The 24423-nt window shown below is 48.6% G+C and overlaps 1 protein-coding gene across 1 annotated transcript in view; it reads left to right on the top strand.

Moving 5' to 3' along the window:
* The first annotated feature begins 5928 nt into the window (after positions 1-5928).
* Positions 5929-24423, top strand: part of gpc3 (glypican 3) — a 116239-nt gene continuing 97744 nt past the window's right edge. The window contains exons 1-2 of the mRNA XM_069193682.1: positions 5929-6922; positions 15185-15346. Of these exons, the coding sequence (XP_069049783.1) occupies positions 6760-6922; positions 15185-15346 (325 nt within the window). The 5' untranslated portion in view covers positions 5929-6759. The remainder of the gene's footprint in view (positions 6923-15184; positions 15347-24423) is intronic.

The following is a 24423-nucleotide window of genomic DNA, read 5'->3' as shown; positions in this document are numbered from 1 at the left end:
GTTCAGGGTTAATTTGTTGGCATGCTGGTCCCCTCATCCCCCAGTGTCTGCTCCAGCTGGTCCCTGTGGAGGTGACCTGCAGCAGTGCAGTTTAATAATAAGAATTGCTTACACTTATATAGCGCGTTTCTGGACACTCCACTCAAAGCGCTTTACAGGTAATGGGGATCCCCTCCACCTCCACCAGTGTGCAGCCCCACCTGGATGATGTGACGGCAGCCATAGTGCGCCAGAACACTCATCACACATCAGCTATCAGTGGGGAGGAGAGCAGAGTAATGTAGCCAATTCATAGAGGGGGATTATTAGGAGGCCATGATTGGTAAGGGCCAATGGGAAATTTTGGCCAGGACACCGGGGCAGTTTCTCAACCAGTTACAAGGATCAGTCCAGCGCTTGCTCACAGTTCTGGGGTGATGTGGACTCCGAGGTTGAAACTGGCTGATTGTTTCAGCATTTAAGAACTCGCCGATCTTCTCCCGATTTTATTCAAGTTCTCGTTTATTTGTCAGTCCAGCCGGATACAGGTATACAGTGGAATGAAATTGTTCCTCCTGGTACACTGTGCCAATACAGATGGGCCACTGACAGAGGTAGACAGGATAAGGCAAATACATAATACAATCTGCACACCCCACTGGGGGGGATTTAAACCCTGTCTCTGGAATTGGGGTGGGTGCAAGTAGATTCCAGCGTGTCGAGGAGCCTGACAGCCTGTAGGGAGAAGCTGTTCCAGAGTCTGGTGGAGCTGGCCCGTACACTGCGATATCTTCTCTCAGATGGTAGGGGGACAAAGGGTTTGTGGAGGTCTGTGAGGGTCATCTGCTGTACTGCAGGCCCTGTGTACGCTGCAGTTGTGATAAGTGACAGAAATGGAAGGGAGGGTCGATTGATCTTTTCGGCTGTTTCCACAAGTATACAACGAGGCCAGATGCTTTTCACTCTGGCCTCCCCCTCTGAGTACCCTGCCTTGTCAGCCCTTCCTGCAACGGTGAGTCTTGATCTTCGTTCAGTCCTGCAGCTCGCTGATGGATGAGAATAGGGTGGCACAGTTTCACCAGTTGTAATGTGCTGCCCCTGATCTTGTTCTCAGAAGCAATGGGTTGTGTGCAATCAAAACTGTGTATATAGCTTATGATAAACACAGATCCAGGGGGTAAATGCTTTGCTATATTGTAATTATTTGAAGGGAGGTATTTTTGCTTGAATTGATGAAAGCTTGGAGCATCGTCAGAGTGTTCAACTTCCTCCCAGTGAAGCAGGTGAGTTGTTCATCCTTCTGTTTTCTTACTGCTTTATCAAGTTCGGGGTTGTGAGAGAGCTGTAGGCTATCCCAGCAAGCAACAGGCGCAAGGCAGGGTAGTGAGTTCTGTTGAAATGGAAGTTATCCAGCCATCATAGGGGAGGAGCGATGACTCTGTGGCTCAGGATCTGTGCCTGTGGCTGGAAGGTTGCCGGTTTGTATCCCGCAGCCGGCAGAGAAATCCTACTCTGTTGGGCCCCTGAGCAAGGCCCTTAACCCCAGCTGCTCCAGGGGCGCTGTACAATGGCTGATCCTGCACTCTGACCCCCAGCTTCTCTCCCTGTCTGTGTGTCTCATGGAGAGCAAGCTGGGGTCTGTGAAAAGACATGTTCCTCATGCAAGAAATTGTATACGGCCACTAAAGTGATCTTATCTTATACATTAGCAGAGTCCTGCATATTCCCAGATAGTGGACAGTTATTTTACATCTCAGAAGTTTCTGTGGGGCTCAGACCACTGTACATCTACACCTGCTTGTTAAGACACTTGAAGGGGAATGTAATACCTGCTGTCCTACTATAACGCCATGTTTTAAGATGTTATAAGTCATAAAACTTTTTTTTATAGACTGTATGGGCTCCACTATTGTGTGTTTGTAGAGTCACCCACCACAGTAAACATTTTCCAGCGTTTTCACAGGTAAGTAAGGTGGAAAATACAGGCTTTGTCCTTTACTGCTCTTGCAGAAGGAGGGTTCACACTGGGCGGTCCCCACTGCTCTTCAGTGTCTGGAATGGAAATCAGGAAATCAAGAGCTCTACACAGTGTGGGATCAGTGTTGGGCGCCTGCTCGAGGTTCTCCCACGTGTCTAGGTTTTGTTGATATGTGAAGTGCGCTGTGTAGTTAAAACTTCTGATGCATGCAAGCTTAACACCGGTGACTGAGAGGCCTTCGCTGCAATTAAAAAGCAGAGCACACCGCGATCAGTTCCTGAAATGAGTTGACTGGGCTGTGGAATGTTTCGTTGGCCCTGTAATATTTTTCATTTAGAAGCTTTTATCACTTGCAAGGGAGACTCGTTGTTGCTTCTCGTTATTGAATCGAGATCTGTATTGGAAAGACAAAATATCGACAGCTTTGTATCCCACTCTAAGCATGTTAGAATGTTTATTGCTGATGGTTTCCTACAGATAACAAGAGACAAACGGGAGACGTTGGACAGAGCCGGGTGTTTTTTTAATATCGTATACATTCTCCTGCCACTAGATGGCGGCAAATATACTGCCATCATTACCAGCACCAGCTCTGAATCGCTTGCCTGAAGTGATGAGCTTGGTTTCTTTTGCCGCGCAATTCAACAAGTAATCCTATTTAAAGTTTTCTAAAAAAAAAAAAGATCTTCATGTCAGAATCTACTGTGCGATGAAGGAGTTTGTCGGCTGTTTGGAGTGTAGTGTCTGACCCTAGGCAGAGCTCTGGGCATCCTGCCTGGGGGTTGTGTTCGTCAGGTTTGTGTGATGCGCCGATGATCTGAGCCCGGGCCAGTCATCATTTTCCTCCAGAATTGTTTATCTTCCAGGGTGCAGTGTGCCTGGAATGACGATCTCATGAAGATGAACTGTGCCACCTTGTGAATGAATTGAATATCTACAGCTGACTGAATCCAGTTTGTCCCAGTATTACCCACCGGCAGCTGTGTGCTAAGGGCAATTGCTTTGCACTGTGAGGTGCGAAATGTTTTCTGCCTTTAATAAACAGCATAAAAAGTAAGTGGAAATTCACTTCCTTCATAATGAAGCAAAACAAAGCCACTAAGGACCTCTTCATCTACAATGTGTTCTGTAATATTTGTGATTTATGCACTAAATATGAACCCATTATGCACCAATGGGTGTGTAATTTGCTCTTAAATATTAGAACTGCACAAAGGCAGAACTGATATTTGCATGTAAATGATGTCTGTTTTTGTGGCTGCCTGGAGACTTCTCTCTGTCAGAATCTGCAGCTGATACACTGCCACCTCTGAACACTGCTTTCTGTGTGTGAGCCTCTGAAATTGTGTCAAGGATATTCAAGCACAAGCACAATGTTCCCTGAACATTGTTACTCTCCTAGAAATGAAAATATTGTGCAGGGCATTCCACAGAGCTTTTCTGACTATTGTGAAGGTATTTGGATATTTTCCAAGTATTTTAAATTGTTCTGAACAACGGGAGTGGTAATGCTGGGAATTGTACTAGGTTTTTGGAAAAGCTAAGCAGCTTTGCCAAAGGGAACATGTTAATGTGAAACTGAGACCCGTGATTGAAACCACAAAGTCAATCTTTCCGATTATTGGATTGTACCCTACTGTAGCGTACACTGCAATGCATTGATAACTGGAATATCTACAGGAAAAAAAAAACAAAGGAAAGGCATTTTTTGACATGCAGTATTCAATTCATCTCCTTTATAGCGTGTGTTTCAAAAAGATAATACTGGTCCTTTTTTTTTTTTTTTTTTTTAGTGTCAGCAACACCAGCAGTAAAATGCTAAAGGGAAGCAAGAATGTGTCCCCAGGGAGAAACGGGAGCTCTTGAAGTCTGCACATAGGATTCGCACTGCAGTCTTCCCCACGCAAGCTGTTGTAGTCAAGGTAACACTTGCTACCCACTAAGTCTTGGGGTCCGGTTTTAGTTAATTACCTGCAGATCTCTCTTATTCCTTAATGACGGTGTGGGGGATTTGCATCCTCTGCTGCGTCGCGCTGTGCTGTGCCTGCAGCCTGCTTTTCAGAGCAGGCAGATGACCGTCGCCGCTCGGGCTGCGTTACTTACAGGATGGAAAGTTAGTGGAGCGGTTTTTTTTTGTTTTTGTTTTTTTTTAAATGGCTAACTAGGCCCTTGGTCGAGCGCTGCAGTCTGCTGCTGCTCGCGCGTCTGTGTCAGGAGGGAGAATCGCAACTTCCCGAGGTCTTTCGGGGGAGACCTTGGAGGAGCACAGTGCTCGCGTGGCAAGAACGTCACCCGAACAGCCGGTTCTCATGAGCGCAATCGAATAATCGTCCATATTCATCGCCTTGTGGGAGGCTTGTGCGTTTTGAGAGGGGAGGGCGATCCAAGCAGACACGGAGCTTTCCTGCCTGGAGGACAGGAGTCCCCCCCACAGCTCCAGCTGTTACTGACCCCGGACACCACGGGCCAGTGCAGGTCAGGTGTGCCGCACAGCTCCGATCTGATCCGATCTGAGGCGGCACACTCAGGGCGGCACTGAAGCTGATCACGCTCCCCGGCCATTGAACTGTCAAAATTCAAGTGAAAGGGCAAGAGGCTGCAGTATATCAGCCCTACTCACCACTGGCAGCCCCACTGGAGCTCAGCAGGTGTGAGCCTGGGCAGTACCAGGATGGGAGACTCCTGGGAAAGTTGAGGTTGCTGCTGGAAGAGGTGTTAGTGGGGCCAGCAGGGGGCGCTCACCCTGCGGTCCATGTGGGTCCTAATGCCCCAGTATAGTGACGGGGACACTATACTGTAAAAAAGACGCCGTCCTTCAGATGAGACATAAAACCGAGGGCCTGACTCTCTGTGGTCATTAAAAATCCCAGGGCGCTTCTCGAAAAGAGTAGGGGTGTTACCCCTGTGTCCTGGCCAAATTCCTTGGCCTTTACCAGTCATGGCCTCCTAATAATCCCCATCTCTGAACTGGCTCCATCACTCTGTTCTCCTCCCCACTGAGAGCCGAGGTGTGGTGAGTGTACTGGCCAAAGTGTGAGAGTTTTCACACCTCGAATGGCCCATAGAGACGAATGTCTGGGACCCTGATTGAGTGTAGCAACATGTATTGCCTGTCACCAGCTTGTATACGCTTTAAGAGCTGCAATAAAAATGTGTTTTTTAGCAAAAAGAAAAACAAATTCAGGCCCAGGGGCAAGGCGTGCGCTGTGTCCTCGAGGCTCTTAGGCCCTGGGTTCGATTCCAGAGGTCCTTCTGTGTGGAGTGCGCAGGTTCTCCCCAGAGAGGGCGGGCGTCTCTGCGATCGTCCACTTCTCCGCGTACCCTGAGAGGACAGCCTGTCCCGCGCCAGAGCGGTCACAGCCGGACACTGTGCAAAGCGCGAGTCCGCTGGTCCTTCGGCTCCGGGCGGCCCGGTGTGACTCAGGAGCAGGAGAGCCCCGGGGTGGGGCAGCGGGCAGCGGGCAGGGCACGGGCGCGCGGGCGGGACAAGTTTTCTCTTTTCTGCCCGCAGCGGCGGCTGTTGGGCAGGTGGTCCCCGGCCCGGGGCTGATGGGGACCGGGAATGAGGCGGCCTGCGAGCTGGGGACTGATTTGCGGAGGGTATAAGGCAATACCGGTTTGCCCCCCGGCTCCGTCTCCCAGCGGGCAGCGCGCACCCTCCCCGTGCTGCTGCACGGCCGTATTACCCAGAACTCGGAGATGCCTTCTCACTAAAAAAAAACTAGGATTTCGTTTTGAATCCTGAAAAAATGAAATGCCTTTCTCGGGAGAGAGCTTTTTTTTTTTCATCCGTCTGTTTCGAAGGGGGGAAAAATAATGAAGCCGCCTGGGAATAATACAATAATAAAAAAAACAACTGTCCGCTTGTTTCATTTTGAAGGGAAAGTTCAGCGGGGCCTGTCCAGAACACCCTCAGCGAAGAGCTCCAGCTGTTTGGCAACAGCGAGGAAAACATGCTTTGACATATGTACCCTCCTCCACCTACAGTCTTCCGCATGCCCTTCAGATTATAAAGCGATTTAATATGCAAAATCTGCGTTGTTACCAGATGATAATTTTAGCAACCTGAGGGACATGTTTCACTGATACATACGCCCGCAGGCGGGAGGACACACGCGTGATGTCGAGGTCGCTGTGTGCGTGAGGTGGATCCGGACACGCAGGGCTTGTAAAAAATTGCTGGACAAGCACACCGCTGCGCCACGCGCGCTGGAGACGGCGGCGGTGAGAGCCGCGAGGGTCCAGGCGCGCTCCCTGTGTGTGGGTGGCGCGCGGGCGGTCTGCCCTGCGATTTAAAACTAATCCATCTCGCGCAGCCAGGCAGCAGTCGGCAGCGGGCAGCGCCGGCGCGAGCAGCAGCAGCAGCGGCGGCGGCAGCGCGGGGCACCCGGGAGGCGAAGCTGTTGTTTCCCCGCAGTTTCGCTCTTCGCCGAAAAGTGGCGGATCGGGCGGGGGCAGGGAGCGTTGGCGGCGGCCTGGGCGAATTCATGACGACGCACTTCTAAGTCCGGAGTGGAGGGACGGGGCTTGCCCGTGACACTCACGAAGAAAGTTTTGAAGACGGCGTTGCTGGAGCGCCCGAGAATGCCTCACCCCGCTGGCGGCGTCGACGCGGATGAAATAATCGGTGTCGCCTGAAGATGTTGTCCCCGAACGCGTCGAGCTAGGCGTCCGGCGCCGGCTCCCCCTCCACTGCCGCCAGCCGCCGAAAAACCGAGTGGCCGAGACCCCCGCGCACCCGCCGGCTCGCGCAGGAGGACGAGGACGCCGAGGGGGGGGGGCCCACGTTGGCCAGCCGCGCGATGACGGCGGGGGGCCCCGCGCCCGGGGCGCTCGCGCTGCGGGCGGCGCTGCTCCTCGGGCTCGTGCACCCCGGCGGGCAGGTGCCCAGCTGCCACGAGGTGCGCTCGTCCTTCCAGCTGCTCCACCCGGGGGTGAAGTGGGCGCCGGAGAGCCCGGTGTCAGGTAACCCCCGCCGCCTCTCCGGGGAGCGGGTTCTGCGCGGGCGGGATGCGAGTGGGCACCGGAGATAGTTCAGAAAGTTTTCAGACGCTATAAACTGACCCGTTTCGCGTGCGGCTGTTAATGTTATTCGGCGTGGGAGTGCATGGGGCTGGTGATGTTATTATCTGTGTTTGGTGGTCACCCCTCCACATTCTCGGTGCTCTCCCGAAGCCGGGCAAACGGGGCATGAAGGCGAGGACCTACACTTACACTCACTGCCTGAAAAGCACCGGGAAGCCGTCAAAGGCGTTGGATAAGCGGGACGGGGCGAGGGGCGGTATCTTGACCTGTTCGTGCGAAAGAGTCGCGCTGGAAATGTGTGGGACAAGTTTTGCTTTTGGTCTTGCCGGGAAGTAGCGGTTCTCCCCTGGAGTCGCTGCAGAAGTGTCAGGGAGGGCGAGAAATAAAAGTGCGATTCGACCCGCTGTTCTCTGCGGAGAGCCGAGCCTTTTCTCTAGTTTCACGCGAATCTTAAAACTGGACGGTTAATAGTTTTTACAGGTATTGCGTTTCCTTCGATTAAAAAAAAAAAACAACAACTAGCGAATGGAACAGCACTGCGCTTAACACGCGCCTATGTGTCCAGTAGTATCTATAGAAAAGGCTTTGATCGACGTGGTGTTTTGTTGTTGTTGTTGTTGTCGTTGAAACCGCGATCCTGTATCTGGCGATGGACACCGGGCGTTTTTTTAATGACACGATCCTGACCGTGCGTTTGAAAAGCAGGTGAACGAGCGGGGACCGCTAGCACCATGTGCGCAACGACGTGTGCGTGTTTCCAGTTTAACATCATCAATACATTTCGCAACGAAGGTAAACCACGAAGAGGCGAATCTATAGAAACCAAAACAGGTTTTCTTGCAGTGTGTGGATCCTTTCCGAGTTTTCTGCTGCGCTGGGAAACGCGCTTCGCTCCGGAGGAATGAGACAGGCAGGAGTTCCCGGACAGCCGAGATCCGAGATCTGTTTCTTCATAAACACAGGAGCCCTCCACTCTGCGCAATTCAGTTACAGACTTTTAAAAGCGCCCTGATGTTTTGAAACGTATTTGTATTCTCTTGTTTCACATGTAGAAAAAGGGTCCTGCTTTTCCTATATACTCGTTTCCCCGTGTTTCTGATTCAAATGATAGCATCTTATGACATGTTTTTTTTTTCTCCCGGCCAAAAAATCTTGCTCGTTTTTATTAGTTTTATCGTTAAACACGAAATCGCACCAGTCTTAGTTAAACAATATACTTTTTTTTTCTTTGATTTTTGTATCCGAAGGCGAAGTGCTTGAAAAACAGCTCTTTTAGGGCGAAGTGGGAGAGTAGATAACCCTTCTAAAATCTGCACGGTACAAACGGCACTCGGTTCGGAAATACAGTTGGTGATTCCGGTTTTCGCCTGCTGGGCTCGGTATTGTAAGACATTACATCACCTGGTGCGCTCTTGCCGATTATATACAAGTTGTTGGTAATGTTCGTTTCACGCGGAAGTCGGGGTACTGTGCTCTGTTCTGCATGGAGGGGGTGGCAGGAGTGTGAAACAGGGCACCCAGCGGCGTTGCTACTTTCAATAAACGACGGAAATCAATGAACTCCTAAAATGGGCAAGTGAGCTCAGTGGGAGAGTGGCCTCCTCTCGTTTGTGTCCTTTCTCATGTTCTCATGTTGTGAATGAGCTCTGCCGCCGCGTGGTCTTGTTCAGTTGCCTGGTCTTGGCCCTTGGGAGCACAGTTCCGCATTTTCTCCTCGTCCCTCTGTCCGCCCGTCCGCCTGTCCTCATCCCCTCGGCTCCCTGGTGACACGGTTGTGGAGGTGTCTCTCTTGCAGATCACCGGGCCCGTGGGTGATGCTGTCTGGAGTCTGCCTCTGTAGTGGCCCAAGAGGAGAGACGTTGGCAGAGGGTGTTTTGAGTCGCTGTATTGGACAGTGAAGCTGCACCAGGCTGTAAAGCCAATTAAAAAAAAAAAAAGCTACAGAAAAGCAGCGTTTCATCTTGGAAAGGAGGGGAGGGAGACAGTTTTTCAGGGAATGAGGCGCTGGAGAGGGGCCATCGCCGTTAAGACACCCCGCACAGCAGGTGAAGTCTGAAACAATCGGCACCTCGTGCGTCTGAAACACAAAACGCCCTGGCAAAGCAGGAGCAAGGGAGGGAAATGCATTGACTTTCCGAAGGCAGGGAACCGAGCTGTGGAGATCTGTGAGTAGGGCGCGAGCACTGGAATGTGCAGACATGAGAGAGGAAGACATTCTGGGATCCCCGGTAGCTCAAAATGCAGCTAAGTCTCTCTGACACCCTCCTCCAGGTTCCTCCTGTAGCATCCCCAGGCAGCAGAGCTCAGGGTGTTTGCAAGCGTCTTAGTATTAAATTTGTATTGGAAGGTGTAAAACGTACTTGAAGTGTTGTTCCTGGAACCTAAAAAAAATGCTCTAAAACCCAGCACACGTTCCTCTGGTAGTACAGAGCTGCTGCCTGTATACGACCCACAGTGTAATTAGTACAGGGTCATGGACTGAGCCTGGGTGGTGATTTACAGCAAACACAGCAGACGAGCAGTCCTGGCAGCCGACGAGCCTGGGCCCTGTTATCTCGACTGTTCCCGATGCAAATTAGTTTTGGCCAAACATCCCCAAAAATAATTTCCGGTAGCAGCAGCCCTGGCAGTGTGACTGGAGTGAAAATATGCCATAAGAGCACAGCCGGTGAGCTTCAGCCATCCTGTCCATGTGGTGGACTGGATGGGTCACCTGAGCTAGAACAGGGGCTCCCGTTGGGGAGAAGGGCCTGTAGGAAGTGCAGCACGGCTTGACGTGAGAGCCTTCCTAATACTGATTCCTGTGGGCCCTGGAGACGTGCGTGTTTTTGTTCACACTGTGCATCCTGAGAGAGCCTGGCGTGGTGGCTGGAAAAGTGTTTCACCAAAGCCGTGTTAGTTTGAAAATAGAAAATTCTTCTCTTTCTGGGCTGTGACCTCGGCAGTGCTGCGATTATAAATGTGTGTGTCCTGTGCTCTGACTATATTGTTTTATTACAGACGTGTGGTGTTTGTAGTTTGGTGAGGTCTTGTGATACTCGGAGCATACACTTTTCCTCATACAGCACTGTAGTTTTCCATATGGATTTTAGGCTTTTCATCTCTTTCCTATACATTAGCTTAACTGTGCATTTGCTTTTAAAATAATGAATTAACAGCGCCCAATCTGCATGTGTGAAGATCCAGCTAATTTAACTGTCGTAAGGTTAAAACCTCGTCTATTAGAATTCTTCCATACAGTTTGTGAATTTGCATTAGCCTGTTTAAGTATATTTATTTATTCACCCAACTGCATGCTCAGCCAGAATCGTTTCCCCTTGGATGTACCCTGGAGGACCGAAGAGAACTATAGAATTTTGCCAAGATTGCATCACGGATCCAAAGCTAAAAGATAATCCCAAGACAGCCAATGATAAACATTTAATGTATTTCACAGGACGGCTTAGCAACGGTTTATCCAATCGGCTGGCGTTGGAGTGATACATTTGACCCCTCCGATTCCCTTGTGCAAGCTTGATTCAGTATTGTGCAGTATGTCTCAATTTCTGTCTGACAGGGTGGAAGGAGCTGTGCAGGAGTCTTTGGTTTTACTTTTAGCGATGTGGAAAACCTGGTTTTGGATGGGAGTCCGTCAGAAAGAGGGGCTCGCTGAGTCACCTGAGCACCAGCCAGTTACTCAGCCTTGGCTAAAGCGTGACGATTCACTTCTGAGGACCTTTGCTGTAGTTGCCGGAGGGCACTGAGTTTTTGTTTTCTCCCCAAAGACAGTAAGCCCAGCCTTTGATAATGAATCGAGCAGCCCAGCGATTACCTCCTCGGCCACCGGTGTACAAGTGTCCCGGTAAAACCACATGTTGTTTCTGGCTCATTGGCGTCAACGGGCCCGTCGTGCTCTGTACCTCCAGCCGGCTGGTTGGACCTCCCGCCCTCTCGTCAGGCCGGCTCTCGTCGCTTCCGAGCTCCGCCGTGCCGAGGCCCCGGAGAGGGAGAGATGGGAGCGGGGAAAGACAGGGCCGGCGAGGGCGGAGGCAAACCCCTGAGGCTGGGAAACACGGGACCTGCCAAGTCCACACCTGCCCGGGGTGCACGAATCCCTCAGACATTTCATTTTCCTTCTCTTTCTCTTCGCCCCTTGCCTGTGCACTGTGCTTACGGGTCTGCACCTTTAAGAGGGACAAGATAATCAAACGACCTGAGTTTCCCCCCTCTTTCCTCTTCTGCACGGCGCTCTGGAGCTGGCAGGGCTTTCCCAGCTAGCGACTCGAACACGCCCTTCTCCTCGGACAGATCTCCAGGAAGTAAGACTGCCGATGCAGTGGCTGTTCCCCGAGCCCGTCCAAGCCCTCCTCTCGTCTGCTTTGGAACGTGACTGAGGCGACTCGCACCCTTTCCTCCGCGAAGAGGACGGGGGACAGAGGCTTGCCGTCTCGTTTAGAGTGCGATGTTCTGCATCGACTCAGCCTAGCCCTGTGAGTCTTGATCCAGGAGGGGGCGCTGTGCACTGGGGGGGAGACAGGAGAACGCAAGCAGGGGAGTCCAGTGTGGTCCCTTGCGGACACACCGTCTGTAGATGAAAACAGCAGAATGGAAGAAAAATGGGGGTTATTTAAAAAAACAAATATGATCTGCTTATTCATTTTGGTTTTACTTCCCAAGTGAATACATCGTTTAAATTTTTAAAAAAATTAATGAAAGGCATTTATCATAGCTGACTGGTAAACAGATGGATGAAATTGTCAGATTTACCGGAGCCAGTTATTTAATATTCTACATTTCGGTTTTCTCTGTCTGTCAAGCTCGCACTGACTTAATATTTTGCACCATCACCTGAAATTAGCTTGATGTTATCTCTTTCATGCATTCTCTCAGGTATTGATTTCACATATTAAGCTGTCTATTCAAATGCAATGGGTGGCGTGTGAGCAGTATTGGAATTAATACTCCTGCAGTCTGACACTTGGGAACAGCGCTCGACTCTATCAACTTTAAACGAGCGTGTGTGCATAAACGTGGGCAGAGAACCAGAGCTGTATAAGGGGTTTGCAAATCGATTTTTCAAAAAGTATTTTATTTAGCACTCTCTCTCTGCCTGCGTTACTGTTCAGATTTTCTAAGCTTCCATCGGGGAAAAAAAAAAAAATCTATTGAGAGTTTGGAGACTTCATTGATCTTAAAAACACACAGGAGGTAAGATTGCAAACGGTAATCTTTTTCACAATTGATGTCAATTCCGTGATTTAAGAATGTTTAGCGTTCTATTTCTAGATTGAACCTTTGGAAAGGTTTCAGTGCTCTGTGGAAACTCTGTGCTGTTGGGAGTTCTGAGCACTTCTGTTACTGCCTGGACCACAATCAACAGACACACGGACCAACAATTAAACAAAACAAGCTGGAGACTTGATCGCTCTTGTTTCATTACTTACCTGTTACAGCTTTTGTAGAGGTTTCACGTTGTGGGGGCGAGGGGGTCCCCAATGACCGTCGCGCAGGCTTCTGCAGCCCATCGGTGAAGCAGGCTGCAGTCGTTATCGTGTGTAGCGGTTGAATTCTTCCCCCTTTTCATTCATTCATTCAATCGTTCATTCAAGCAGTACACTCAGCCCTAGCGCTAGTGGCGATTATTGTCCTCACTCCGCCTTGATATTAAATCATGTTTTATAGTATCTGGCTCCGTGCACATCAGTGTGTAAACTGACCATAGCTCCAACCGCCCGGGGGGAATGTCTGGGGGCATTGCACTCACACTGCCACTTTGCAACAGCTTTTCGAGGGGGCTGCTAATACCAACCCCCTCTCCCCGAATCCCAGGACAGTCCTCTCGTGGATGCTTCTCATGCGGGACTGTCCTGGGAATTCCTAGCTGCTTGTGTACTCTGCCATCAATCAGGTCCGGTGTCAGTTCTGCTTCTGCTGGCCATGTTAATCACTCAAACAGACACAGAGTGTGTGGGAAATGCACCCCCATCCCCCGGCAGGTGTTGAATTTAGAAAAGGGTGGGAGGGTCAGAGAAATTGTGCTGGGATAGATAAGCTAAGATCACTCTATTGGCCATATACAATTTCTTGCATTAGGAATTTGTCTTTTTGCAGACCCCAGCTTGCTCTCCATGAGATACACAGAGAGGGAGAGAAGCTGGGGGTCAGAGCACAGGGTCAGCCATTTATACAGCACCCCTGGAACAGTTGGGGTCAAGGACCTTGCTCAGGGGCCCAACAGAGTAGGATTCCTCTGCTGGCTGTGGGATTTGAACCAGCAACCTTCCAGCCACAGGCGCAGGTCCATAGCCACAGAACCACCACTCCGCCTCATAGGCCTCCCCTCTCCCACTCCCAACCTGACAGGAAGTGTCTCCAGGCCAGTGGTTGAATAGTATGTCTTTGTTCCATCCCGTGATCGACAGAAGCAGTGGTCCTCTGTGTGAGCCTTCTGACCGGCGGTCCTTCCTGTCATCTCCTCCGAATCCTTCCCACCCCTCCACGATGACCACAGCTGGCTCCGATCCCAGGCCCCCCGTTTTCCAAGGCAGTCTGGCTAAAGTGTGCCCTGATTCGAGCAGATCCTTGATATTCATTATGGTTATTTAAAAGACGTGTCATTGTGTTTAAGTGTATGACGCCAATTATTTTTTCCTTGTTATTAAAGTAGTTTTAATAGAGCTCTTCCTCAAGCCCGCCATTATATTTGCACATCATGCACTTTGCAACATTTAAGTCCCAGAAGCTTTTAACTGTGGTGACAACCCTTCAGTTACTGTGTGTTTTATTGGGTGTAATTCCTTCATTTGGAGTGAATTATTAAATTTATTCCCGGCTCGGGCTCATTCCGTTTGGTTCTACGGTAACGTCGTCCATTAAATCTTCATGATGCTTCATAGAGGGCAATTTTCTACCACAGCTTGCGACAGAGATATTCATTTAAAAAACATTAAGAATAATTATGTGTTTGTCACTTTCCATTGGATTAATTTACCTCAAACGGCAGCGTTCAAAGCCTTTCACGAAGGCCCCCTTAGGCTCAAAGAAAAGAGCTTTTGCGTTTGTTTATTCACTTATATTCACATTGTCATTAAAAACAAAACGGGGAAAAAAAATTACCACTTACCAATTACCCTCTTTTTTTCTTAATTATGTTTTAAGACAATGGTGCATTTTGTCTTTCGGGAGAGTGAGTTGAATGCAGTTGCTCTGTCATGAGATGTGCTCTGTATAATTCTAGACAGCTCAACCTTATTGCATTCAGATAGTTTACAAAACAGCATCTACAGTAAGCCAACGAGGGACGCCTCTGTGCGTATTATATCTGGCATTGCTGGCCTAGTTACCCCCTGTGGTTTCTCCAGCGTGTCTGAGCTCTGTCCCGCTCTCAGAGAGCAGCCTGCTGGTGCAGAGTACTGCAGTACCCCTAGCAGAGCTCCCTGACAGACACACGAGTGCTGTGGCATTTTGAAGGGAAGCACTTTGATCGTGGGCAAGACTGCCTGTGTCTTTGTGTTTGAATGAATGCACTTTCCTTTCTCTGCAGTTGCTCCTTGTGTGGAGACCAGGCTGTTTGATACGCTTAATGAAAACAGGCTTAGAGTTAGTTTAAGACCTGCTCCGGCCTGAGCCAAGGCACTATTAAATAAGTCCTGCCAGACGGTTTTGGCTGATGTATTAAATGGCAACATCCTTGTCACTTAATTTTGTAATTTAATAGCTTGTGTTTTCTGCCACAAAGGAGCCCAGGAAATCCAATTATTTCTCTTGATAAATGACCTTCAGGTAGCTTGCAGCTTGAGTGATGTTTGCTCGTTACTGGGTATTTGCCTTTTGGAGAAATCGTACAGTCCATGAGAAATTTATCCCCCCCCCCGCATTTATTTATTTATTTTCTATATTCTTTCCACATCCACCGAGGAGCCAGGGGAGAAAGTAAATCAATCTCAAAAAAGCAGTTTATTATTTTAAATAAGAATGTTAAATAACTATTTAGAACATTCTTCTCTTGGTTTGATAAACATAACCACAGAATGTATTCATGAAATGGAACATGATTGGGCAATAACCAAGATAATATCCATATTAGTTTATGCAGCTTTTATTAGGGAATTGGTAATGGGTTTATAATTAAGGCAGGGTTTGTAATGGAAATGGTAAAGTTGAGTTAAAAATCATTTAAACCACAGCTCACTGACGCTCTCTCTCCCTCCCCCTGCTGGCCAGGTGTGGACCTGCAGGTGTGTCTTCCCAAGGGTCCCACCTGTTGCTCCCGGAAGATGGAGGAACGCTACCAGGCGGCAGCCAAACAAAACATGGAGTTCCACTTGCAGGCCTCCAGCACGGATCTCAAATTCCTCATCATCCAGAACGCCGCCCTCTTCCAAGGTAGGAGGACAGGGGCAGCAGAGGCTGGCTTGGCCAGATGGGTCTCCTTCAGGTCTCCACCCTGGGGCTCTTGCCAGCGTGATTAGACGTGCTGGCATGTATCGGGGATGCAGGGAGGCGGCCTCGTGTAAATCCTAGGACCTCCGCCTGTGCTGTGCCCTCGGAGGCGTACGGCACAATCTGGGGAAAAGCACAAACGCTGCTCGCTGGTATCCTGTACGGGCCGTGGCCCGCCCTGGTCCTGGAGAGCCCCAGTCCAGCATGCGGTCTCGGAACGGGGGATCGGCGCGGTGCAGGTGTCATCCGACATGGAAGCACTGACAGCTTGGAGCTCTCCAGCACTGGGGCCGATCCTGCCTTACCTGCCTCAGCTAACTGACCGCGGGGGGCGGGGTTCACGCGCGGGTGACCTCTGAGCCCTGCCGGACTGCGGCTCTCCAGGACTCCAGGACTCCAGAGCTCTGCGTTGCTTTTTTCCCCCCGCATTAGTTTAGCACACTCTATTCATCTCACCAGCTCCTTAAACTGGGAAGAGCTGTGGTGCTGGACTGGAAGGGGAGAAATCCCCGCAGTGGGTGAGAGACGGTGGAGCTGGGCTGGGTGAGGTCTGCTGTGATCAGGTGCAGCACTGGTTCGCTCAGGAAGAGCCGGAGGAGCCTCTCTTTAAAAAAAGAAAAAAACCGCAGGGTTTTAAAAGTATTAATTAGGATGCTAATTAAATCCCTGCGAAGCGGAGAGTAGTCGCATTCCTTGGAACCATCAGGTTTTTCTGGTGCCATGGTTATTATTATCCAGAGCTGAGAGACGAACTGACGTAGGGGTTTGCTATGTTCTTCGTGTTCTCCATGTGTGTGTTCGTTTCCTCCTGCCTGATTTCCATTAAACACAAAATTAAAGGGATTTGGTGGTGGGGGGGGGAGGGTGACAAAGGGTTAATTCTGAGGGGGTGGGCAGAGGGACACTAATAACTGCAGAGCTGCAGGAGGCAGAAACATGAATAAATGAGTAAATGTGCTGGCTTATAAAACCAGCCCTGTCTGTTCTAAATAAAAATCCATAAAACAGAAGCAAAGCTTGCAATAGCTTTAGTGCTTTGCAGTAATGAGGTTAGCTCTTGCTTGTTGGGCCTTGTTAGGAATGGTTCGATGCTAATTGCTTTAGGATTAGACCTGAAAAAACTCACAACAAGCTCACAGAGTAGCTCTAAAATCCTTTGGGAGGGGGGGGGGGTTTTCTCCCTCCAGCGGCTATCTGAAAGCATGCCCTGTGTTGACCATCAGTTCCCAATAGCTGCACCCCCGTCTTGTCTCCTCTCCGTCTGTCGCTGCCCCCGCGGGCTGGCCCCCCCGTACCCTCCTCAGAGCCCCCCCCCCGTTCATGTTCACTCTTGTCTTGTATCACAGCCCTCATCGCCCCAGGGACCCCGCGATGTCAGCACCCCGACATTAAATATCCGCCAGGTTTTGGCTTGGAAATTAACCTGGTTAAATAACCGTAAAACTCCGTGGCTGTTCTGGGAGCCACAGAATGAGTAATGCATGAGGTCTGAGAAGGGAGCCCTGCAGGAGCCTTTAACTGGTACCTCACTCGCAGTGCCTCTCGCAGTAACAAGGCTGTAGCACCAAGACCTGAAACACAACACCACATGTCAGCTATTCAGTAAATATTAGCTCCTTTCCCCCTTTTTAAACTGCAAATGCATTTTTAAAATGGCATTATGCTACATAAAAATATTCCTTTGAGAGCAGCGGCAGGGTGTCTCCAAGGGCTGTGAGGTTTACCTTGGAGGGTTCTGTTTAGCGATGGTGGAAAATGGAGTGTTTGCTAGCCATTTTTTTTTTTTGCATTGTACATAAATGAAAATTTAATGGCAGACTTTCCTGGGAAAAGAATCAGAGCTGACTGTCACAAAGTGGGGAAGAGAAAAGGTTTTTCTGCCAGTGGTGGTGTTTACCTTGAGCTTTTATGAGTGTTTCATTCGGATTTCAGCCTTCTATTAAATTGCATGAAAGGAGGGTATGAAAGTTCAAGGTGTTGTGGGGGTGTTCAACTACAGAGAATAATATCTTTCCTCTGATCCCTTGAACTAACTGAGGGGGGGGGGGGGGAGAAAGATTTGTTTGAAAACTAAAGTAAAAAATGAAACAACAGAGAAAGCCATTGTAAAACTAAAGGAGAAGAAAGAATATGGAAGGAGAAAGAGAAGAGATTGATAAATTAGTTTTTCAAAACTCAGGCAGAAGGGAAGAAAATGTTAGAGACTACATGTTCACCACAAAAACAGATCAGGAAAGCGAAACTGGGAGAGGAGACGTCTGAGGCAACAATGAGAGCAGGGAAAACTGAAATTGTTTTTATAAAGTTTGTTTAATTTTAAGAAGCCTTCTCAGCAGTTGATGTTGCGTGATATAGGAGCCCACCGTCAAGCTTCGTGAACTGAGCAATAACTGCTGGCCACCCATTCAGTAACAGCATTTAAGCAAAATAAAGAAATAAACCTCTCCTCGTCTCTGGTCAGGGTGTGTTTGTTCTGCAGGACAGCGGGTAAATAATTATTAAAGACAGAGGTGTTTCATGACATGGCCAGTCAGTCATTCAGTCAAACCTTGACAAAAAACTCATCGGTTTTGCTGTCAGACCTTGTCGAGTGTCTGTCAGAATGATTGACAGCTTTAATTCCTGCCAGCGCTCCTGCAGGAAGCAGGGAAACGAGGCTCGGGAGAGATGTTATGTGAGCGTCCGTTATTTGAAAAAAAAAAACACAAAAAGCCGAAGGAAGAAATAAAAATGAGTTCCTTTCTCTAGAAGTGCACTTAAATGTGTTGCATAGTTACAGTTGGGAAGAACGTAATTAAACCGGACAGCTCGTGGAGCACCATGTCCCAGGTTTGCAGTGTTGCCCCTCGTTCTGGGCTCGGAGCAATGAGACAGGATTGCTGCGGGGCTGTAAGTCGGAAGAGAACAAAACCGTTCCTGGAGAACGTGCAGACATTGTGTGTGCCTGTTCCCTCGGCATTCCCTTAGGGGTATCACTCCTCCGCAGTTTTCATTCTGGGGGTGCGTGGTCCATGGCGTTGTAATTCCGTTCTTGTGGCTTTTCCTGGTTTCTTTTGTCTCTTTAAATTTAAACTGCCCCCAACAAAAAGCCGAATAACCTGCATTGCTCCTGCCAATCCATTACACAGATGTCTTTGAGCAGGGGATGACTCATCTCGACATGATAAGATCTCACTCGGATATTACACTTCCTTTTTTTATACAGATAAATGCATCTGTTTGCATTTACTGGGGGAAAATCACAGCCATAATCTTCTGTTCTTTTCAAAAGAACAGAAAAATCACTCTTAGTAGGCTGTGGAAAGAGACAATTACACCTTGCGACTCAGACAGTCAGACTCTGGGTGTTTGCTTTCAGTGACACTCAGTAAGATTGGGTGCCCAATGCTGAAGACTGAAGGATGGTAGAGGATAGAACAGCTGTTACAAAACAGGTTGTTTAGTTGTTTTGTGTTAGACTCGCTGCAAGATGATCATGCTGGAGAGGCAGAGCTGGTTAGTTATACATGATCACAAACAGGGCCAACTGCTCACCTTCAGACAGGGCTGGTTTGTCACCTGGCCTCTAGATAAAAAACTCACAAGTTCAACAATCAGTTTGCTAAATGGAAGATGTTGCTTAATTATCACTAGGCACCATTGCCTGTAAGCATATGGCTACAGACAAAACAACAGCATCTTGAATATTTTGTATTTGCAGTATTCCTTAATTTTATTGCTCTCATGTTGTGGCTACCCATGGTAGGGTTCAGCATTTGGTGGCTGGCCTACATGCATCCTCCTAATTTGTACATTTGCAAGAAGTCGGATGGCTCTGCTCATCTGAGCTGTGGGATCCTTGACAGCAGGTCGACAATAAGAAAATAGTCCAGCAATGTGGTTCTGCTGAGTTAGCGTGGTTGTTTTGGTACTGAGGTGACTTATGTGACCTGCCCATTCTCCAAGTGCCCAGTTGATTTGGGGCTAGTTGCTCATTTTAACTGCAAACTGTGCCCAGGAGCCTCTCCCGAAACGGTGTCGGAAATATCAAACCGACAGCTCTGGGGCCTGAGGAGTTTTAAATGCTTGTAACAGTGTTTGGCAGGAAAGACTTATGTCTTAGGATTGCTCTCCTGAGCCCCTTACAGATATATGAGGCCATCCATTGCTCAGCTGGCTGCTGCTTCTCTTCGGCCAGCATTTTAAACAGAGAGCGGCCTTATCATCTCGCTGCCCTGCGCATTAATGTAACGAACAGTTCTTTCCGGTCCCTATGCGGACGACACAATCCAAATAAGTGGGGAAACACTAGGGAAACGTCATGCAGGAAAACGGGGCTGAAGACAGGGGGGCGTGTCCAAGGTTCGCTGGTGCATGGGGGAGGTGTGGCCGAGGCGAACAATCCAAAAGAGTAGTCCTTAGGGAATATCCAAAAACACACGAGAAAGTCCAAAACCAGGAGATCCATCAGAACAAGGAATTAAAAACACGAAGGCCGGGTTGGAACCGGCAGACAAGGAACAGGAACAGGGGTTAAAACCTTAACGGGACCAGGCTCTTCCAGGTCCCGGACTCGCACGATATGGAAATCAGATGCAGAGCCCGGATGAGCGTCAGCGCCTGGCTTTTAAGGTGGGCTGGGAATGGGAAACAGGTGCACAGAATAAAGTCACAAGTGAAAGGGCTGGAGCACCCTTAAGGAGGGGGGACTATAATCGTGACAATTAAGCTGCATTCACACTGTAGGCAAGGCAGAAGAGGGAGATCTTGGTGCCCCTGGTGTAGACGTGCACATTCCTCAGGTGATTATTATCACCTTTTATAGAGCTGATAGCTTTTAGAATTAGAATTTGCTTTAAATTGCCCTTCGCCTGTCATGCTTGCTGCATAGTTACACTGTAATTACCAGCATTGGCATCATCATCAAGCTTGACCCTCATGGTGTGCTAAATTCACCATGTTTTTACCCCAGTGCAGGATAAGGTAACACAGCTGTCCAGGTCAGAAAACTGGAAATGCTCCCTTAATACTAGTTATGTTCTTTTGTGAACCATAACCAAGTGCTTCAGAGTTGAAAACAGTGAAGAACGACCTACCCATGGCTCACAGGTGGCTCAGCCATAATGAGGTGCTCATTAGGAACACAGGTTGCCCATAACAGCCCAAGCTTCAGTGGAACGACCCCGGGCTATAACCAGCTGTAAGCGGGAATTCCCAGGTGAATCAGCACTGCTGGGAGGTGCTGCTGGGGCCGGATGTCCTTGAGTCTAATCAGCGTGTTCCTTTGCGAAGCACCAGGAATCAAAGACCTCCTCGCGTAGTCGGAGAGAGTTGTAGTGCTCTTCCAGAGGAAGTGTGCTGTGCACAGCTGGTCAGATGGCGAGCATGGGAAAGGGGTGTTCTCTGTCCTCTGTCCCCTGGTTATCGCTGTGTTAATCTTCCATTGCATCATGCAACCCCGGTCGTTTTGAAGTTAAAATGGTACATTTTGATCTCATGGGGAGGAAGCTGACTTTGAAAACAAAGGCACAGATTTTTCTCTCTGAATGGATAACAAGAACATTTCTGTGGCTCCAAATCTCCAAGGAATACCTGGGGAGAAAAGTGTTTTCCCACAAAAATTCTCTACTTACCTACTAGTGTGGTGCAAGCTCCCAACTTTGGTCACCTTGGTTTCTATTTCTGTGAGATGAAGGGATTATCTTACAAGAGCTGGAAATATTTACGGCAATGGTGTAAAAAAAGTTATGGCAATGCGTCAGTGATGATCAGGCTCCTGCTCTTATTCAAAGATGACCCTGTTAATTCAGTTCAATTATATTATTGTGTTGCTCTCTTCACAACAAGTTGTTGCGTCACAGAGCACTTTCGCAGTCATTTATGCAGAATATACAGACAGGGTTCTACAGTACAATAAGTCAAAAGAAAATGTGTACAAGCGGATGTAGAGTAGGTAGGTGTGTCACAGATGTAACAGTGTAACCATCTCCTGCGAAGAAGAGAAAAAACCACAAACTCCGTAAGGAAATCTCTGGGGGTCCAGGGTCGGCCAGGTTGTTCTGCCTCCCCCCTCAGGCACGAGCTGTGCACAGAGAGGCAGTATTTGAATGACAGCGTGTTTGGGCCAAGGTGGGAGAGGTTGTGTGTTGTGCTGGGGTCAGTGTGTGAAAGCAAAGGGGCAGTGTCGAAGTGCGTGGGTGTGTCCCTGTCCCGTGGGCTGATCAGAGATCGTGGGATCACTGATCTCATAGTGCAGCGTCCTGGATATTAATTACAGTTTGTGAGACAGAAGGTAATTGTCATGATCGCTACTCCTCCTCTTAAGGGCGCTCCAGCCCTTCCTCGTTTAGCCCCATTACCTGCACCTGCTTCTTATTTCTGTTCTCCCTTAAAAGCCAGACGCTGACATCATTCGGTGTTCCTCGTTGAATTCCGCTTTGTGAGAGCCTGGGGTCCTGCTGCGTCTGGCTCCGTTATGCTTTTAACCTTCTGTTCCTGATTCCCCTCCCTTCGCCGGTCCCGACCCGGTTCGTGGTTTTAAGCCCCTGGATGGATCTCCTGGCCTTGGACTTTGCTTCTGTCTTGGATTACCCGTTTGGATTTGCTATATGGATCGTTCGCCCCGAACTCTCTCCCCCTGGACACCTGCACCCCTTGGACACGCCCCCTGTCTCCAGACCATCTCCTGCATGACTGTCTCCCCCGTGTTTCCTCATGATTCCGGATCGTGTCGTCTGCATAGGGCCCGGAAAGAACTGTTTGTGACAATAATGTCTTCGGACCAGGTTTGTAGGACTCTTCATTTGTTCCGTTAGCGGGCGCCCTTATTCGAGACGTTATTTTCGACCCTCTTCTTGATTTTGCGGTTTGCGCTGCGTAGTGAGTTTGCAACACAAGGGAAACACGATGCAGAATCTCTTCGGCATCGGATGTCACTGTGGTTTACTGTCAGGCCCGAAAGGACTGGGAGTGACTGGAGTGGGCAGGTTGTTTTCGCTGCCAAGCCAGCTGAGGTATTGATATTTGAGCCCTGGGATAATTTCGTTACATGACACAGTAGTGATGGGCAGAGGAGCCAGTACCTACAGTAATCATTTTGTTCCTAAGCTCTTGCAATTTAAGTCCACTCCAAACCTGGCTGAGCAGTAATGGTCAGTTAAGCTGTAGGCTTGTAGTGTTTGGCACAAATATGGGCATTCTTCCCCTCGGTCCATCTCTGCAGCTTGTTAGAGACTCGCTCGATCCTAAGTGCTTTAGGGGATTCTGGTGGACAGCCAGTGAAGGATTCGTTTATCCAGTGTAATTTTTCTCTGCAGTGATTTTATTTTCCGTAGACTACGTAATAACAGCACATACTTCAATAAAAGCCAGGGCTGGATTGTGCTAAAGTTTTTAATAGCTGCCTGAGGCCACGTTTAATCACTTAATTCTCGTGGAAGAGCCTTAACAATTTTAGTCAAAGCCCATCTTGTACAGATAAAAATTTCCATTTCAACGCTAGGGATTTTTTTTTCCAGAAGAGGGGAGTGCTAGAGGTTTTTTTTAAAATAAGGTCAGAATAATACTTAGGTTTCCTGTATGATGGAGAGGAGGAACAGTAGATTAGTACTCTAAAGATAAAGTAAATTGGGATTTTTCCTCAAAAAGATATTTAACGTTGCGGGGAAATGGACGTTTTTAAGTGAGAATGAAAGTACCTGCAGACACTCCATGTTTAAATGTGCATTTACAGTTCTCCCGAATGATGAGATATGAAAGAGTGCAAAGGTGCGCTGCAGACCAGCTGGACTGTGCAAATTAAATTACATTTTTGTTCAGGTTCTTAATTTGACAAGGATTCTGTTTAATTGGCCTCCCAGATGTGCCATAGACAGATTCGCAGGGTCGAAATAACTAGAAAATCCTGAGTGGGGCTTCGACCCGTCTTGATACGGACAGGAGAGCTACAGGCCCTCGTTTTCTTTAGCAGAAGTGCACTCAACGCTAAGCTGGGAGTGCAGGTGAGGAACCCTTAAGGAGTGGGTTGTTGGGAGACGTGGTGCAGGACGGGGGACGTGGTTGGGTAATTAGGTTTGTGGGCTGCAGCCTGGGTTTGTGTCTGCTTAGCGAGGTCCGTGAAGGTGTCAGTTGCCTCGCCAGTACAATGGGACCCGAGAAGACTGGTTTCTATTACTAAGTGTGTGTAAGTGGTACATTAGTCTGCTGTTTATCCGCCCTGTCACCCTCTCCCTAAACTGAAATTTCCTCTGCTATTAAAGCAGCAAATTAGCATGTCAGCCTAATATGTATTTCTAAATCTGCCATGCATCTTCCTCGCAGTAAAAGCACTTTTACTGTGAGACTTATTATTGTGAGATTTTGAGACTTAAAAAATGATTTGGTTGGATGATAATGGTAAATTATAGTGCCTTTTTGCATTATGATGTCTTTTATTTTTTGTATTTTTTAGTTAGAAATTATTTAGAATCTGGAAGATAAGAGGTCTGTGTGACTGAGCAACTCAAAGCTTTCTTAGTTTTTTACGAATGCTTGGTATTCAAAATTAGGGGAGAAGAAGAAAAAATATAATATAGATATACACATCAAAGATCACTTAAGCAAGAAAAAGCAACCCTTTTTGAAAATACACAGCAGACAAACAGAAGACTTCTTAGAAAAAGTGATGGTGAAGATACAGTATATATCCCTTGCCCTTGGTTAGTTTACTGGCCCTAAGCTGGGGTTTTCATGCCTAGCTGCAGTGTCACAGAGGACAGCAGAGGGAATTAGGGCCCTGCTTAATGGGCTGCTGCAGGCTTGGAGGTTGTGGGGGTCAGGGGCGGAACACCACTGCTATGCTTTCAGCTCCACCTGCAATAATGAAGCTGACTCTTCCTGCTGTGCCTAGTCTCCTTCACACACTGAGCGAGGAAGACCTGAGATTTGCAACTGTAGCGTGTAAAACAGGAGAGCGTGGATGCCTAATTAGTCTCTGTCTTGAATTTGTTAGGCTTGGAAGACTGTAAGGGATCAGCTTGTGACCCATGTATTGATTGACCCCC

This window comes from Lepisosteus oculatus, chromosome 8, assembly GCF_040954835.1.
Source record: "Lepisosteus oculatus isolate fLepOcu1 chromosome 8, fLepOcu1.hap2, whole genome shotgun sequence".
Taxonomy (NCBI): domain Eukaryota; kingdom Metazoa; phylum Chordata; class Actinopteri; order Semionotiformes; family Lepisosteidae; genus Lepisosteus; species Lepisosteus oculatus.
Note: the sequence above shows the minus strand (reverse complement) of the source record. Positions and strands in the feature narration are given on the sequence as shown.